Genomic DNA, 19,397 nt, shown 5'->3' on the forward strand with positions numbered 1-19,397 from the left:
GGATTTCCGAACTGTAATTGACCACATGACGAAAGTCCGCTACAGGTTGCGTGACATTGTTGATACCAACACCTACTGAGTTATGGCAGATCTATTATTCTACCGTATTCTGAGAATTAAATGAATTATTCCATGGAATTTCAGACTACCAGGTCTCCAGCTTTTTGTGCACACTTCCCGGCTGCCGGGTAAAAACAAATAAAAGAATCAGGATTCTTTTTAAGACAAAGAGTTACCCTTAGATATTTAATATTCAAGTTGCTTGTTTGAGTATCATCTTTAACTAATTGCATGTTATTTGCCTCATCTTCCAAGTTCTGCTTACGACGATTCTTTGATTTTTCAACATCTGAGTTGTTCGTCTCAGCATCATGATTTGTTTTCTGTCTGTGTTTTTGTAGTTTGAACTCTTAAATGGCTCCTCTGTTATCTTGTGAGAATGAGTATGTACTTTGTTTATCTGGGAGACTGTCAAGCAATTTAAGTCCTGGGCCAACCCATTGCGAAAACAATTGACATCTTCATCGGGTCTTTCCCAAACTTTCATCACAAATCACACCATTCACAGGAAGATTGAGACCTTAGGCATTCTCAGCCCCAGTTTCCTCACGCTACGCTAGGAACACTTGGGACCATGAACCCCCATTTGGCGACCAAATACGACGACGACAACAACAAACGGCTTGCATTTTTTAGTTATTTTTTTTGTAAAAAAATACCCCTTAGTCGGTGCGTAGGGTATGTTATGGACGGGTCAATGGGTGAGTGAGTGAGAGATGTATGTATGTCACACCAATCAGATTGGATCTACTATGAACAGCCAATCAAATTTCTTGTTGTAAAGGGAAATGGTACGTGAGAAACACAAGGTATGTATAAACACAAGGACTTTGGTAATTGACAAATAAAGAGTGACGTGTATGTTGCCGGTTTGTGATTTTTAGTCCAGTTTGGAGGGGAGTGTGACAGTTACATACGTACATTGGGTTGTTTTAGAGTGCATAATTTTCAGTGCAATGGTGGCTAGTTATGAACGAGATGAGTTTTGAGTTTTGAAGCAGTTCATGAGTTAGTAGTAGGCAAATGGCATGAGATATTTTTATTTTTAATTACAAAGGGTAATTTGATACTTTTGTTTTTCACAAGGAGTTAATTCAATTAGAGGTCACGAATCGTCGGTTCTAGTTCTTAGGACATGTTTTAGAGGAGACAAGACTATTTAGATTTCAAGCAGTTCTAACGTTTACAATAGTAAGTGCAGGTAATGATTGCTTTGTTCTTATTGCATGCAAATATAACGAGATATTTTTATTTTTTAGTTACAATGGGTAATTTGACACTCTTGTTTTTCACAAGGTGGTAAATTCAATTAGAACTGACGAATCGTCACCACTTGTTCCCACGAGATGTTTGCTACTTTTAGTTACAAATGGTAATTCAACACTTTTGTTTTTCATTTGGGAGTAAATTCAATTAGAGCTTACAAGTTATCGGCTATTGTTCCCAGGATATTAAACAAAAGAGAAGCTTTCATTTCTGGATGGTTTTTACGTCTCTGCAGTAGCAGTTTAATATTTTTATTTGATGGGCATTTTATGACATTCTTTTCAGTCCGATATTTTTTTTAAGGTAAAAAGTGTGAAAACTGTTCAAATGTTCTTTGAAAACTGTGTGGCACCAAGTTAAAGTGCAATTTAATTAAATCAGACTTTCAACGTGCCAGGGAGGTTTTTTTTCTCTCTCTTTCAATTTTCGGCGAAGTAGTGGTGTGTAAAAAGGGTAAACTTACGACTCGTATAAAATGCGAAAAGTCCTCTTTCTTGAGTATTTTTTAGCAAAAATTCCTCTTGGGGGCTGGAAGGGCTCCCAAGGGGGTACTCCCAGAAAAATTGGTCGGGGGTGTGTGGCCCGCTTCCCAAAACCCTTATGGTATTTATGACCAAAATCTGCGATATTCCTTACCCTATTTATGACCTGACCAAAAATTCGAAACCCTATTTACGACCTGACCCTCAAATCAAAACCCTGTTTCAGACCTGCGTTATAATTAGCTCCCTAGTTCAAACCAATGTTAAATTACCGTAAACATATAAATTTGTGAAGGGCTTTTGTTGATTTTCTTTTCGATAATGATGAAGAGGTGGCTTCTTCTTAAAGCATACCCATATCAAGGTTAGAGTGCAAAAACCATACCCTATTTATGACCAAAATGGCCAAAATCAGCTAAAATCAACACCCTGTTTATGACCAAAACGGCTGAAAAACCATACCCTTCGGGGCCGCACAGACCTATATAGCCTATATAAGGGAGTCCCCCCGCCAGTGGGAAGGGCTACGTGATCGGTGAGTGAGGGAGTTATGCATGTGCGATTGTCCGACCAATCGCAGTGTGGGTTGTATCAAAGAACGAATAAAATTGCCTGTTAGAAAATAAGATGGTATCTACATTAATCTGGAGATGTGTCAGATTACTGTAGTTTCTTCAGTCAAACATTTTATGGCTTACTATTTAGTTATCTTACCATTACCGATGTAACATTGTATGTCCATCATAAACTCCCAGTTTCTTTCTTGCTGTACATTGCAACCAAAAAACTTGTCAAATCAACCAAATCATTACTGTAAACAGTTCCGTGAATGTTGCTATCTCCAAGACTTATAGTTCACAAAAAAATAACTCTTGCATGCCTTCCGTGCCTATGTTTAGACTCAGGCTCTCCCACGGAAGCCTCAATAATTCACCAATCAGGAGTGCGTATTTTCTTGCAAGTCGATTTGGAAGTAATTGTCGCTCAAGAGATGAAGAGGATTTCTTTGCATGTTTTCTTGCCTGCTTTCATGTAAAGTAGGGTGGAAACATTTGCAATTATTCAAGTTTACTCAACTTACTGTTGTTGACCACACTTTCTCAAACTCATTAATAATTCATAAGGTCAACTACCAACCACAAGATGTATACCACATCACTTGCATGTGTTTGGATACCCAATGAAAAACAGTATACCACTTTCCAGTGAGAGTGGTATATACCACTAAAATATGCACAATAACAACTTGCACAAAATCAATGAATATTTATTACTCAGTAGTAAGCTTTTACAATGTGTCTCCTTTTGTTTTCAAAGTCACACCCATTCACGTTGCTACTTTCATTTCTGCATCCAAAACACGCCGCACATGTAATAGTGTGTTAAAACTGTTGCTTATTAACAATAGTATTAGATAATGCAATATCCCTAAATCATTGAACAATGGAGAGCAAAAACACACTCAAATGCAGGGTAGAATGTTTTGCAAATCCACCCAAATGCCAGAAACTACGACAAAATAGAGGAACACAACTAGGAATTTTGCAAAAGAAATCAAGAACTGGCAAAACAAATCATCTGCTTTCTATTGAGGCATGATGGATACTTGACTTGAAACTGAAGTTTGAGTTTCATTCAGGCATGTTCAACCACATGTAGGTATTGTCTGAGAACAAAGTTTTAAGACTGACGACACCTTTCGTTTATGTGGGAGTATTAAAATGTAATTAAACAACATTAACAGACCAGCTCTGTACAATTATGTAGTTCATCACTAATATAATATAGTAAAACAGTCGCACATCCTCTTTGACTTTCAAGGCAGGAACAAACAGGTCAAAAAGCAGGCTTATTCCTTTTCTGCATGTTGTAAAAAAACACTGACAAAATATTTTGACTGAAAAATATATTTTTTCTTTGGAGTCCTGCACAATTGTGGTTAGTATGACATTACAGGTTAGGAAAGTTAAATGACCTCCTTGGGATGCAATTATAGCTATTAAAAGAGGTCTATCTCATATTAAACCCACCGTGTTAGGTAATCACACAGATAAATAACAGACTTAAAAATTAAGAGCAAAGTATCTATCATACCAGTACTTGTAGATAGCAAACATAAATATTTTCCTTGTAGAGAATTGGCTAGCATTTGTTTAGAATAGCACCAGTGTCAGTCATTAGACAATGGAAACTGAACAGTTGGATTGACCTTCCCACACTTACTTGATGCTATGCTTTAGGTGGGAAAACAGCTGCACTCTACTTTGTTTTCTGCTAACTTTCACTCTCTTTAATCTAATAGTGAAGCTCGTGCAGTCCTGCCATTGGAAGTAAAGACAACAAGGTTGATTAAACATAATCATCAAAATAAAGACAATGGCTTAATTTTCCTTTTTACAACACTAACTTCCAAGTAACATGTGGATAGACCTATTTTCTAGCTTTACTTACAATGACAAAAAGATCACATCATAAATGTATGAAATCTGAATTGAAAATCTTTCATGCAAGTTTTACTGGCTGGGAGATTTTCTCTGTTTATCAATGCAGCTATCTAAAGCTTAAATCCACCCAATTAATGGAAGACTGCAAAATTTTGATTGACAATGTTAGGTATGGCTGACAAAGCTGCTTGGAAACTCCTGAATATGTACGACATTTGCTTACAATTAATTTTTGCATCCATGGGATCTAAAAACATCAGTCTCTAGAGCAATAGTATGATCTGAAATGGGACAAAAAAACAAACAAACTCCACTGGGTCTATTCACTCATCCAAGTGTTTTTTTTTTTTTTTTTTTCATTTCATTCTCGATCTATAAAGTCTTTTAAACTGTCAATGTCCTGTGTGGGGCAGAAACTGAAGTGCTTCAGCATAAGTGAACCAGACAAATGTTACTGTTAGTCAAGATGGAAAAACATCAGTCACCAGCAAGTCCTTAAAACTAGGCTTATCCACTGCCAGCTGCTAGCATCAACCAACTACATAAACTAGTTGGGTTAAATTAAGCTGCCAATTAGATTGTATCCACATTGTTCATACAGACGTCTGTCTAAAGATGTTTTTGTTTGAGATTTTTTAGGCCTGGACAATTCAGCAATTTAGTTTTAATCAGGATAACATTGGTCTGTGTTGGTGGGAAGTGGGGAGTTGCAAAATACAAAATACCCGAAAACCTTGTTGAGGTTGGATGCTTTGATAATTCAAATAATAGTCACTTGTTGTTATAATGAGTCTGGTACACTGTACCCCCAAAATCAAAAGAAATAAAAAATAAGTTCTTCTCAACTTCTCCATGTCTACCTTGCTTCCTAAGTTATACTGCGGTGACAAAATATTGTTTAAATGTTGCCTATGGTCTAACTAGCATTCATGAACTTCTCAAGAAAATTCAAGGCTAGGGGCGCTTTCCATTCGACCAAAAATTCCGGTGTGAATTATCGGAAATTTCCACGGGCGAATGGTACACAGTTTTGTTCGCTTGGATTTTTTCAATGACTTCGAGGTTAAAATCACAAATATAGAAGTAAACAAAACACTGATATGTCGACATCATGGCTTTTTATAGACCAACGGCAGCGAAAAAGTCGCAAAACAAAGGGTTTAATTAGTCGCACAATGGTTCTGCACGCGTTATAAATCTTTGTACATTTCCTAGCCAACCTATGCAAAACAAACAACTTCACCATGGGGACATTATTTTTATCACTTGCTTTCTTCACGAATTTAACTGTAGCTAGTATTTCTCGACATATAAGTGGAAAGATTCTAAAGTATTTCCATTTTCAAATACTCGTCACCGTATTGTTTAATATAAATATTGTTTAAATGTTGCCTGTGGTCTAACTAGCATTCATGAACTTCTCAAGAAAATTCAAGGCTAGGGACGCTTTCCATTCGACCAAAAATTCCGGTGTGAATTATCGGAAATTTCCACGGGCGAATGGTACACAGTTTTGTTCGCTTGGATTTTTTCAATGACTTCGAGGTTAAAATCACAAATATAGAAGTAAACAAAACACTGATATGTCGACATCGTGGCTTTTTATAGACCAACGGCAGCGAAAAAGTCGCAAAACAAAGGGTTTAATTAGTCGCACAATGGTTCTGCACGCGTTATAAATCTTTGTACATTTCCTAGCCAACCTATGCAAAACAAACAACTTCACCATGGGGACATTATTTTTATCACTTGCTTTCTTCACGAATTTAACTGTAGCTAGTATTTCTCGACATATAAGTGGAAAGATTCTAAAGTATTTCCATTTTCGAATACGCGTCACCGTCATCCTTCCGTGAGATGTCAAACTCGCTGTGCTTGAGGCCAAAAGAACTAGCGGTGAATAGAAAATTGCGAATTTGCATAATTTCCGACCTCTTGAGGTATACCCAAATTGTCGAACTTATTTTGCTGGAAATTTCCGTTCCATTTGATTTTCTGAATTTTCAGTTGAATGGTTCGCTTTTCGGAAATTCAACAATTTCCGGATTTTCTGGGGCCTTTCCCTGGAAATTTCCATACCATTTGTCCCCGTTTCGAAAATTTCGGAAATTTTGGTACGCACTTGTACCCAAGGAACAACTGGTAAACAACAACCAGCTGGTCAACAGTTGACCACGGGAACCTCATTTCCAAAAGGAATGAAGTACTCTATTTAAGACAAGTAACAGGTTTCCACTTACACAGTTAAAACATTTGAGCTTACCTTATCGTTGCATTCATTTGCTTTTCATTGGTTTTCCCAAAACGAGCGTTGCAAAGCTGTGTCATGTCAAACTAACCTTGCAGTAGACGACAGCAGCTACAGTGTTAAACAGATATATCAAAGTTACCTTCAGTTTACCGTAAACTAAATATTAGCAACAAATTTGGTAAAAAGTACGATAAATAGAACTGACCTCAACACGTGGTTTTTTAAATCTCCCGCGAGCAAAATCCTTCAGCGTTTCTTCTCCCCAGAGTGCCCCGCGTGGATGCGTGGTCAGTCTTATTTGTCAGCGGTTTGCCTCAAGGAAAGGAAAATAGGCACACTTTGTTCCTGTTTATATGACGCAAATTTTGTTTCTCGCTTCAGTTCAGACATGGCGTTGCTCGTTTACAACTCTTGAATTTGCTTGTTTTTTAGCTCTCGGCCTGATGTATTATAACTTCTGGTGGACAAATGCAGCAGGAAAGGCAGGGGGAAATTGAACATGAGGTTTCGATGGAAGAAAGTACTGGACCATTGCTTTTCAACAAACTCGAGGTACAACGACAGTAATACGCCTCTCAAAGAGTAGCTTGTTTAAAGCCTGTACTCCCAGATATCGGGACCAATAACCTTCGACTTAATGATCGCGGAGGGCTTGTTTACATTTGTAAGCCGCTGACCACAAAAACGATAACCTTATTCAAACAACATCTTTAATATGTGCCAATAAATACACTATAAAAGAACAAGTTATGGTAAATTCTCAAAAACGTTTAGAGGATTACAGTTGTGGAATGGCTTACTAACCGAATTGAAGAGAACGAGGAAGAGGACTCGAGATATCGTAACAACAAGTATGACTCTAATTGTGAAGGCGGAAACGATAGTTTCGTAACAGTTGCGTTGTTCATGTTTTAATCCTTTTCAGTTTCAAAATTTACTAAAAATTCTATAATCAATCTTACATAAAGCTGTGTAAAGGGAATGCTTATCAGTTCAGTTTGGACTACTGTGTATTTGCTCGGGTGAGTTTTGACTCATTCTAGCGTAAAACTGAGAACTTTATGAAAGAGAGTCTTCCTCCATTTTCTTTTCGATCATTGTCGAACAAATCGATACAATTGATAGCTAATTACAGAAATTGATCAAAATCGATAGTCACAAAGACGCGAGTGATCGATTTCTATCGATTTCCGATATTAATCGATTGATTAGTATCGATTACGATCGATTACGTTCGATTTCGATCGAGTATCAAAATTATCGATTAGATACGCCCTGCTGTATATAGCGGTCACCCTGTGTATAACGGTCACTGAACAACTTCCCAAAAATTGTCCCTTATATGTACTGTTAAGTTGACCTGCATATAGCGGTCACCTGTATATAACGGACGCGGTCACCCGTTAGACTTCCTAAATCCAAAATTTCATTATCTTTTTCCTGTATATAACAGTCAGGAAACTGGGTTACGATTAACGAATAATGCCAAGCTTTATTCATCCCCTCGTTAAATAGCAGTCACCAAGGCTGGGGCCACACAAAAATACAAATGTTAGTACTAAACACAATTACTAATACATGAACATGACGAACTTTCTTTCGCACTGAGTAAAGTTAATGACATAGTACATGAAATCAAGCTTTGACAATAACAACAACAACAACAACCATTTATTTGTACTCACAATTTATAAATTAATTACAATAAACATTAAATTAGTATAGAGTACTGCCTGCCCAAAAGCTCCGAAATATCATAAAATTATAACAATTGTTTTCTTCTTGAAATCCATATTGTTACTTTGAAAGCTTTTCCTACACGGAAACTTAGATCCAAGTATCTTGCACCTCCCTTAAAGTACACCATGGACATTTTGTGGCCTTTTTTATCGTGTTTATTGCATTGCTGTTACTCGTTATTGTCAATAAAACATTAATTGAGTGACTATTCTACATAAAAATGCTATTTATTGACTTCCAGAGAGGAAACATGTGTACAGCGGTCACCTGGCCATTTCTCAGTGGTGACCATTATATACAGGTTTGACTGTATTCAAGGTTTTAGCTTAAAAGATTAGGTTATGCAAGACCTGCATGCATTAATTTGTATCAAAGTTACCTTGCTTTTGTAAGTAAGCTTCATGATGTTTCAATTTTTTTTCTTTCTGACACCAAACTCAGTTCTCCAAACATTACTCCATTTTTCTATTTCCTTGTTTTCGACCAGTAGCTAATGCGAGCCTTATACAATATTTTAATTGCTATTAGATTATGGAATAGGTACCAAAGCCCAAAATCAAACCATGTGTACTAAGTAATTGAAATTAGACCGAATGGAGTACAATTCAGGGAGTAATCGCGCGAGTAATTTAAAAATAGGACAAGCGCGAAGCACAAGGCTGATTGGAATTACAAGCACGATTACTCCCTGAATTGTAGGACACTAAGTCCAGTTACTAATTGTATCTATAACAAATTTCGAAACTAACAATGTCTTTTGACAACTTCTTTTGAGGGAAAACGTATGTAGCGCGTTTCATCAGTTTTGAAAACTGTACGAAACATTGCAAAGAAAGCCATTAAAGCGTACACAATTGATGTGTGAATCACGTCGGTATCCAATTACATCTGTCCAATTAAAAAAAGTTCAAATTGGATACCTGTAATTGGACACCCATCTGATGATACGCTGATTACCTGGCAAATAGGCACGCGGAGAACCAATCACGATCAAGAATTTTGTTATAGATACTGTAAGTGACTGCATGTCAATATGTAAGTACTAAGATACATCTGATATCTGGCCAGTTAGTTAATCAGACCCCATCTAAATGGACACAATTAATTAAACACATTTTCGTTGTTAATTGCATATAATGAGAATTATACTAGGGCGGCAAAGTGGCCTGAAGTTATAATTCAAATTATATGAGCAGATGAAGTGAGAAATATATGAGCTTCCCACCCTTCTTCCCTCCCTTCTATGAGGTCTCTCTTTTGCCTGTCTATTCCATTGTGTCAAAAAGCCACCAAAGCATCATGGGACGACAAGATCTAGGACCCAGCGCCTTGTGGGTATACCCAGGCCTCTTTTATTGTTTCTTTAGGAGGGTTCGCCCTTCTGTTGGCGTTAAAAAGTCATTTGAAGCACTAACCGGGAAATTCCTACAATTTGTTGTGTCATATATTTCAAACGGAGTCTGTGAAATATAATATACCTGCTCAAAAGCAAGATCAATCATTTATACCAAATGTATTGAAAACTTTGAAAATTATTTCCTTACAGGAGCATGGAATAAGTGCAAATGATGTCAAAAAGCTACAATAAGCTGGATTTCACACCATCGAGTCAGTAGCATACACACCATAAAAAGCCCTGCTTGCTATCAAAGGAATAAGGGAAGCTACGTGTAAAGCTGAAAAAGTGCTCAATGAAGCTTCCAAACTGGTGCCTGTGGGGTTCACAACTGCCACAGAATTCCACCAACAGAGATCAGAGCATGTATATATCACTACAGGCTCAAAGGAGCTGGATAAACTAATGCAAGGTATGCCTCATGCTAGAGTGTTATTTCTTACTTATAACGATTAAGTAATTAGCAAAGCAACATGAAAATGTATGGCAGCCTGCCTAAACTGGTCTGTCTCACCTTGTATGTTCTGTTCTTCTAACAAATTGTTCACTCATAGATAATTATATTATATTTGATACTGATATGTAATTTGATGGAGATTCTTGTAATGTCTTTGATGAGTTACATTGTTGTATTATGATAACATTTTACAAGTTGTTTTTTTTTTACTAATTTTCACTAATCACTTCAAAACCTTCAGGAGCTTGAAGTGAAACCATCAAATGAATTAAATGTAAGATTCAGGTCTGAATTTCATTGTGGACATATTGGGCATGTGCTGTTCAGCACGTACATGTATGCAAATTTAAGTTTGTCTACTTTTCACTGGGTGGTACATAAAGGGGGAAACTGAACTTGTTACTTTTGTCGAAAGAAACATGTGACAAACAAGACAGCATTTTCTGAAAGCACACATCAATGCTCTTTTTGGTTATGAAATTTTTTTCATGTACAAAATAGTGGGGAACTGTAAAGGGATAACATTTCATTTAGCATAACAATACATTGGTGGTTTGTCGTTGTATGTATACTTACAAACTTACCACTACAGAAATAATTAGATGAGAAAGATATAATAATAATAATATAATAATAAGAATCTTTATACAGGACGCTCCACTCACAAATGTGGTTTTCAGGGAGGTCCTGAAATAAAAATGATGGCAATCAAAAAAATCAAATGAAACCAAAATTATTACAGCATTCATTAAAAACCTCTTAAAGCTAAAAAATATATAACTAAAGATATATTTATTTCCTTCGACATTTAAACCATCCGTTTTTAGTAGTCTAATTTTGTCAACAACAGTTTACAGTATTGTTCAGATAGTTGTTTTGCTTTTGAAACATTTGTACAGCGCCTGTCTGTGAAGAAGTCTCAACAGTTTTTACAGTGACGTCTTGGGGGTCTCGATATTTTTCCAAGGAAGTCTCAGAGAAAAACAGAGTCCTGAAAGTCTTTTTGGGAACTGGAGCTTTTTTGAAACTAGTTTAAGTACAGTATAATCACCAATGTTATGTATTAAAGAGAGTTGCTTGTGTTGTGCTTTCAAGTCTTGCTAGTAATTCTATTGTTATTGGACCTACCTGAAATTTTCGCGACACATCAATTTTGCGAATTTTGCGATTTAAAAAAAAAACACAAAATTAAAGTGTCGCAAATAACACATTATGTTACTGTTGACATATAATACCACCATTGTGTTTTTGCTACTTTTGACGTTATTGTACCTTTGATAGAGTCAGTTTACAAAATTCAAAGACATGTTTAAGTAAGATTGCCAAGGAAATAAATTTTGTATTACTCAAAACGCGAAGTTAAAGTGATTCAAAATTCAATTTTTTTTGCAAAATCACCAAATTTAAGTGTCGCAAATATGTGCACCCCCAAATCGCGAAATGAACATATTGCAAAAATTTCATGTAAGAAGGTAGCCAACCACAATGCTTGGCTAGTAAAACAAGGTTTTGGCTAGTAACATATAAGTTATCACTAGCCACTAGGGTAATCAGTTGAAAAGTTTGTGTCAAGCCCTGAATTGGTTAACAAATTCTTTATGGCAGCACTTTTTATCCACTTTGTTGTAAGTTCATTGTATAGTGTACCAGACATATGTCACTACAATAAAGAACATTAGAGTGTAAGCTTTTCAGTGCTACCTAAATGAATGTGGTTTTGTTTTGAACCAGTTGCATGGTTTTAGTGTGAAAAAAGACCACCTCGGTTTGTTTAGATTGACATTCGAAACCACTTGCGTTCGAGCTTCCTTCACGTGCAAGCATTCTTTAGCCTGAACGTTGTACTTTTTATATTTGGACACCACCATGCTTTGCCTTGTACATTATTTGTGGAAAGTTCACATCATTTTCAAGAATTTGTAATTCACAAAAAAGTGAAGCTGATGCCAAAAAACTTAAGCTAGACTGCTGGGCTGTAGAACCAGCAAAGCTATTGAAATATCCTGTGAGACGGAGTGAGAACATATCCCACTGTAGTAAAAATATGTTTGTTCTGAGTTTTCTTGTATCGGAAACAGTCATATATTATTTATTAACGTTGTTTATTTACTGTGGCTTAAAAGCTTTATCTGGTACACTATCCAGAACGAAATTCTCTTGATCATAAATATTATTGTCTGTGATCTCTCGCAGTCTTCTTAAACATTTCTCTCGCCACCAAGAAAAGGGTAGGAAAGTTCTGTGCAGATGCCTACTTCCCGGTGAAGTAGTGTCGCCAAGATCTCAGACAAGCGGCCAAAAAGACAAGAAAGGTAGTGTAGGATTTACAAGTTTTTTTTCATCATAAAGTTTTCTGAAATTCAATTTAAAAATACCAATGGATTAAAAGTGTCGCAACCTTGTAGTGGCAATGCACTGATGTTAAAACTCCGGAAAACTCAGACAGGGAGCTTTCAAGCTCAAGGAGTTGTGTTTCCAACAGAAGAGAGAAAGAGGTAATTGTTTTTTCCAAATCTGTTTCGTTCATCCAATCGTTCAGAGTTTTGAGCGTTCTTCCCTCCAAATATACGTTGCATTTCAGAAGCTCAGAAGAATTACTAAAAGACAAAGAGGAAAAGATGACATGGAGGCGAGAGAAAGAAACAAAAAGAAAAAATAAATTTGTAGACTGCTTTAAAATACTTTTTTTTTCTCATTTGCATTTATTTTTCAAGATAATTTTCATGTACATGCACATTCAAACTAATAACTTTTCAGTGCAGAATTACTACATGACATAACCTCATTACAGTATTTTCTGGTAAACTTCTTGGAGAAAATGGATCCCTCACATTCTGGGGCTTTTTTTGACCATTTCTTTTCTTTTCTATAACTAAATCAGATTTAGCTTCAAAAGAGTTCATTTTCTGTAAAAGGAGGTAGTTGTGAAACCTGCAGAATGTCAACTCCACAAACTCAACAAATCTTGCATGCAGAGAACTTGTTTTTCTCCTTATAAATGGATTGTATGGCAGACATCCTGAGGAATCACAAACACAAAAGGAAGACAAACTGAAAGGATGAGTGGGGACAGGGAGAAAGATGGCATTTTGATGAAGAAAAATGTAACTGCTTTTGATGCAAGTTTGACTCTATATCAAAATGGCCATACACCAGTAAAAACCACTGAAATGAATGAGGGATCTTTGAGTGTCGAAAAGTACTTGATTTTGCATCAACTAAGTTACATGGTTGGCTTCAAATTCTCTTGCCACTTTTCCATCCAGACAGAGGTTAAACCAAAACCAATTGTGACTCACTCGCACACATTTTCCCATCCTTCATTTCAGCTACATGTAATGAATGTGTTTTCATTGGCTTATTGTATTCTCTATGACCTTTGTGACTGACTAGAGTTTTTAAAATATTAGTTTGCCTTTTACAACACTCAATTTAAAAGTACTTTTGTCATGAATTAACGTGACTCAAAACAGTTTCCAGCACTTAGAATTTGATGGGTCGGTATAACCACTCTTTATCACTTGATGCGGCAATCATGGCATCAAAAAACTGCCCAATCATTGGTGAACATGTTGTCATTTCAGCTTTAGGGGCTTATAATTCAAAAACAGCACAGTAATTTTTTTGTAATATTATCAAATTTTAATAAGCATAATAAGATGCAGCTTTTGGCAAAGTTTAAAAAATTCTGTATGTAGGGGTTAGAGCCACCTTAAATTATCAAAACTTTAAGGTGGCTCTGATTTCTATGTACGGATTATTTTAAACCGTTGCCAAAAGTTGCGTCTTATCATACTTGTTAAAATTTGATAATATAAAAAAATTCACAGTTCCTGTTTTCAATTATAAGCTCCTAAAGCTGAAACTAAGGGTGTTTTTAGCAGATCATACTGTTGCTATGGTAACCTATTGGGTCATAAAATTGATAACAACATGATCAGCAATGATTGAGCAGTTTTTTGATATTATGACTGTAGCATCAAGTGGTAAAGAGTGGTTGTACTGATCCATCAAAATCTAAGTGTTGGAAACTGTTTTGAGCCGGTAAAACCTGAAAAATCCCAATCATTTTTACATTTAGATGTCTTTCGTGGAGTTACATCTTTGCCTATGATATCTTGACCAGAAGCTCTTAATCCGGTTTTCCTTTAGTTTGTTTCCTGCACCTAATTTTTGGAGCATTTCGTCTTGGCACATTGCAGCTCTATATTGTTTGTTCCTCTCATCAACACCCTTAAGGTAGCACACAATCATTGTTTCCTTGTGTAGTTCACTAAAGCGCTAGTTAGTTCTAGAAGAGTGGTTAGATTTGTCAGCCCTACCAGGCATTGAGTTGAGCCAGCTCTTCTCTTCAGTGCTTAAATCTGATCCTTCAGTTCTTGACTGCTTACATTTATTTAGATTAGCTACATGGTGATCTGTCTCGCATGGAGTGTTCCACTCTTTTACAGATTATCCTATTTCTCTGCCTGTTTGTGTATGCCTTTCGACTTAGATTTAATTGCCATTAAATTGTAATAAATAAATAAATGAATAAATACTTTTTGTTTTATCAAAGAAACCGTGTTTTTGATTGGATCTTCATTGCATGTACTTGTAGACTTGGAACAAGATCCATTTTCTTTGTGCCTCATTTAATTTCCTTTTCGCAGGAAAGATTTGCCACAGTTACAGCAGGTGTTATTTCCATGTAATGTAGTCAATGCAGTTGAGCTACTTGGTGTGCCTAAATAAGATTTCAGATTTTCAGATTTTCAGATTTTTTATTAATTGACTTTTTAGTGCAGAGTGCACTGTTGGGATGGTTCTGGGGCCTGCCTGCTGCTAAGGCACTAAGCCACTATGGTGCTATGCACTATGGCCCTATGGCACTTAAGTGTAAACTTTAATGTTTGTTTAATTAATTAATTTCAATTAATTAATTAGTCTAGAGGCAAGGATGTGGTGGGGGTAGGGTGGGAAAGGTACATGTGTACTCTACGTAAAACATGTTCCATTGCCGTCAGTTGGGTGTGAACATTGCAAAGCTGTATATTTGTTTCAGGTAACCCCTTGCTCTCCTTGTGGGACCATTCCCTTTAGAACAAAACTAATTTGCTCTTCTATTCTATTTTGCTTCATTCAGCTGAATAGAAAACATTTCTGTTATAAGTAGAGGAGACAAGTAATAGAACAAATAGTGGAGGGAGCTGCCAGCAATGATCAAGTTTATTTACAAGAATCTGAGACATGCTGAATACAGGTTACAAACCAAAGAGTATAAGAAAATGTCACACGCTATTTTCAACAACAATATATATATAAAAAAAACAGCCTTGTGTAAACTCACAAGGAGTGGTACATAAAGGTCTGATTATCCCAATGGGAACTAATACAAAGTAACCTAATTAAACACCTAAAAGAAATACATAATTTAAACGCATGCGTAGATTAGTTAGCATTTGTGGCTTCTATACTAGGTGGAGGATACATTGCATATGGAATCACGCACAAATGTTGTGTGTTTTTCCTTATGGTAGAACTCAACATGTAAGACGCATGCATTCTAACATCATTAGTGTTATACACTATCTTTCCACGCGGTATTTTATATGTCATGTCATGTGACCAAGGACAGCAGTTATTTTTCAAGTAGTGCCAATAGTCCCTTTTTGTTGCAAAAGTGAAACGTTACTTTGGCTGTGTAGCTTTTAGAATTACACACAGGTCGGTTCAACAAATATCTGCTGTTTTCAATCTACAATAGTGTGTTTGTCAGGGTTCACATGTATTGCCTCTCCTTAGCGGCTTGTTCATTTCTCGTCTTAATTGTGTCCATAAGAGAGACTAAAAAGTTCCCAAGTTAGTGGCTTTAATACTCCACAAATTGTAAATTTGTGACAAAAGAAACCAGGAAAGTGCTCAAATATTGCTGCAGATTCCGTGGCACCTAATGAAAGTGCAAATTAATTTAATCAGTCTATGAGGAGACTCGTTCATATTGGCCAAGTAGCGCTGTTTATCTTCAATACTTTTCGTTGAAATGCTTCTCAGCCATCAATATCGTCGTGTGTTAATTTTGAATTGTTTCATTGTTAACAACAAAGGTGACAACAGAAAAAGAAAGTGGTATTTCGTGACTGTCTGATAATTAAATTAGTTCTTGTTCATTGCTGATAAGAAAATTTGCATTTTTAGTAAAACAACATTGTTTCTGTCCGGTTTCTTCATCACTACATCAGATATTTAACTTTCTTTCAGTTATCTCCAAAGAACAAGAACATCTACCATGTGTTTTGGAGAAAACAAGGGTTTCATATTACATGCCTTTGTGAGGAAAACAAAAGTATCAAGTTACAAAGTTGGCGTGAAGAGCAGAATTGTCACGTTTGCTGCTTCAAAGTATTATTGAATTTAAAATGGACAAAAATCAATGTAAAACACCAGTAGTAATTTTTGGACCTTGAATGAAATTACAACCTTGAAACATACACACTTCTAAGGGGAAAAGCCCTAGCAGACTACCAAGGGAGACACAAACCGGAAGTGAACCGAGCAGGGGTGAGTACTTATGGGACTACCGTGCCAGAGCTATCAGTTGTGCTATGCACTACCTGGGATTGTCTCACTAGTTGACCATGGGAGTGTCTGGCCTCTGGGGTAGCTCTTTAACTGTTGTTACATATTCTAAAGAAAAGTTACTTATTGCTCATGTGCTCTCGTTTTGAAAACTATGTTCCCAGACTTTTTTCAGTTTAGAAGATTCATATATTTTGCTTTCAAGCATTCTAGTTTGATTCCTGGCAAAGATGTATTGTAAATTTTTGTTTTCATCATAAAAGTACTCAAAGTCTGAGAACTCTGACACCCTTTGCTCTTGCAGATTCAGATTCTTTTGATCTGTCAATGCTCACATCATACACATAAGTTCCCCTTAACCTTCCATTTGTTTGTTTTTCAATTTGTTGACCTAACATCACATCATTTCCTTCCCTTCTAAAGTGCTTAAGTGAGAATTTTAATGTACCATAATGCCCATCTAGCTTTGTTTTTCCTTTCTGGGGCTCAAAGTTTCTGAAAGTGCCAACCTGTACCCCCTGTAAGTGCAGAAATATTGGACAACCATGGCACAAGTGAAGTTTTTTGTAGTGGGCTCCATTGTCCACAGAGTGATGGTGGACACTTCAGGATGGAGTTTTTTAAAGTTCTTGATTTATTCCTCAAGGCAGCTTGCAGAAAAATTCCAATTTTGTTTGTCGTCAGATACACTGTAGAGGTCATGCAATTATGTTTACAAGTAGTTTGCCATTTTGTTTCTTCTTACTTCACCTTTCAATGACATGCGGACTCTAAAATTCAAAGCTCAACTGACAAATGCATTTTTTGCTGCTGTCAATCAAGCGTTCGGCGGCTCCTCCCAGCTTCCAACTACTGCTGAGCTCATGGTAATCAAATCGTTGAGCACAGTTCAGACAACAAATTAGTGCTCGGCAGTACTGAGCCATGAGGAGAAACACCTTTTTTGGCAAACAAATCTTTTTGTGGTTCAAAAAAGTTTTTGAAATATAATTTTCATCATATAGTCGGCTACCATGACTGCTTGACCTGGAGAAAGATTATTGATATCTTTAAAAAACTTCCCTTTGATATTTCCCTCTCACAATGTGTCCAATATAATTGTGCTCTTTCAGGGTCATTTGAATAGTTTGCAAATTTGATTTCCCTTATTAGGTGAAATATTTGAAGACAACTTTGGCAAGTCTCCTGGTGTTGAGTGAGGTTGCCACAGGGGAGGTCATCTGAAAGCCAAAGACTATAAATGCCAAGAGGAAAGTGTTTTGAAGTCAATCTGGTGTAAGTTCTTGGCTTTTGAGTAATCGGACTAGGTCATGCGGCTGCATCAAAGATGTTTGGTTTTCTTGGATTAAAGCCCATAACGAAGAACTGTTGGTCTAAAACCACGAAGAAAATCAAAAAGGAAGCAAAGAATTTGCTTAAAAATGATTTAAATCGGGCAGCATTTGTGGTGAAAGAATACAATTTTGCACTTGGGGAGGCAGATTGCACCAGGGAACAATTGAGCTATGTTGTTGTGAATGCCGGTGTTACTATCAATGCATCGTGGTGCTCTAGAGGATGGTCAGCTATGGATGCTGTCACTGCTGTCATTTCTGTCGACACTGGAAAGGTTGTCGATGTTCTACGCATGAGTAGTTCCTGTGCAGAATGCAAGAAAATGGAGAAAAAAAAAAGAAGACAGATGGTGAAGTGAGCCGACTAGAATCTCTCTCTTGGTTTACAAAACATGAGCCCAACTGCTACCTAAATCACGATGGCAGTTCAGCAGTTAGCCTGCGCAGCAGGCATATAAGGTTCCTTTTTCCTCTCCCCCCACCTCCACTCCTCCATTTTTTTCCCGGAATTCTCTTTCTCCTCTCCCACCCCCTCCCCTTTATACACCTGCTATGCAGGCTATTAGCAGTAAGTTCTTAACATAGTAATTCTGATTTTTTGCTTCTAGTATACTAATCGTGTATCAAAATTTCCTCACACAATTTATTAGAAATGGAAGAGTGATAAATGTCTTTCTTCTCCACAGCTACATATAGGGTGGAAAGGGTTTGGAACATACTGAGTATTTGACATGTTTGAACATACACTGTATTTCAATTTGAATTTTGCACTGTACCAAGGGTTTTGGAATTTAGAACACCACCAATTGCAAATTTGTGATGTCCTAGTTTTGTACCAGATATTTTTGACAGGTTGCAGGTTAGCTAAAACCCTTGTTTTAATGGTACATGGTAATCCTTACCCTCACAATTATGCTAACCTTCCTTGTTACAGACACTATGGTCAGGCTATATAACAGGAATGCTATCCTCAGGCTTACCAAGCCACTATTCTTGAGCTTACTGTGTTTGATAATTTTAAAACAGGGCTCACCTTGCAACCTCCAAAAATATACCTGCCACAGTTTTTTCAAAATCAATTTTGTTTTAATGAAACTGCATACAGCTTTCAAGCAAAAATAATAACATTTTCTTTTCTTGTGATGCTCTTTTGTAGTCTATGGAGGCCGCTGGTGCAAAAATACTGTATTTGCGTTCTGTGCAAAGTAGGGGGCTGCGATACATAATCCATTCGTTGGTGATGGTGACAGCAAAGGCTACAGTGCTGTGTGTAAGGCCAATCCTTATGGTCCTGCTGAGTTTATTCCAAAAGAAGAATGTATTGCTCACGTTACCAACCAGATGGGTACAGGATTGAGAGCATTACTGAAAGAATGCAAGGGTGAGGATATGTTTCATTCTCATTTTGT

At 36.7% G+C, this 19,397-nt stretch overlaps 1 protein-coding gene across 21 annotated transcripts in view; it reads left to right on the plus strand.

The window, feature by feature from the left end:
• LOC145467803 (uncharacterized) overlaps nt 1-19,397 on the plus strand; it is an 84,633-nt gene that overhangs the window by 62,033 nt on the left and 3,203 nt on the right. For 8 of the 21 annotated variants that reach the window (XM_081451397.1, XM_081451394.1, XM_081451396.1 and 5 more), the window contains 3 exons: nt 6,936-7,055; nt 8,485-16,636; nt 17,807-19,369. Coding sequence is in view for 2 of the 21 variants with exons in the window: in XM_081451414.1 (XP_081307540.1) it covers nt 17,982-18,343; nt 19,145-19,214 (432 nt within the window). In the remaining 19 variants the exon portion in view is untranslated. Of the gene's footprint in view, nt 1-1,369; nt 7,056-8,484; nt 16,637-17,806; nt 19,371-19,397 lie in introns of those variants that run through there. The other 13 variants (XM_081451414.1, XM_081451395.1, XM_081451406.1 and 10 more) reach the window with 13 other exon arrangements.

This window comes from Orbicella franksi, chromosome 14, assembly GCF_964199315.1.
Source record: "Orbicella franksi chromosome 14, jaOrbFran1.1, whole genome shotgun sequence".
In the NCBI taxonomy this organism is placed as follows: domain Eukaryota; kingdom Metazoa; phylum Cnidaria; class Anthozoa; order Scleractinia; family Merulinidae; genus Orbicella; species Orbicella franksi.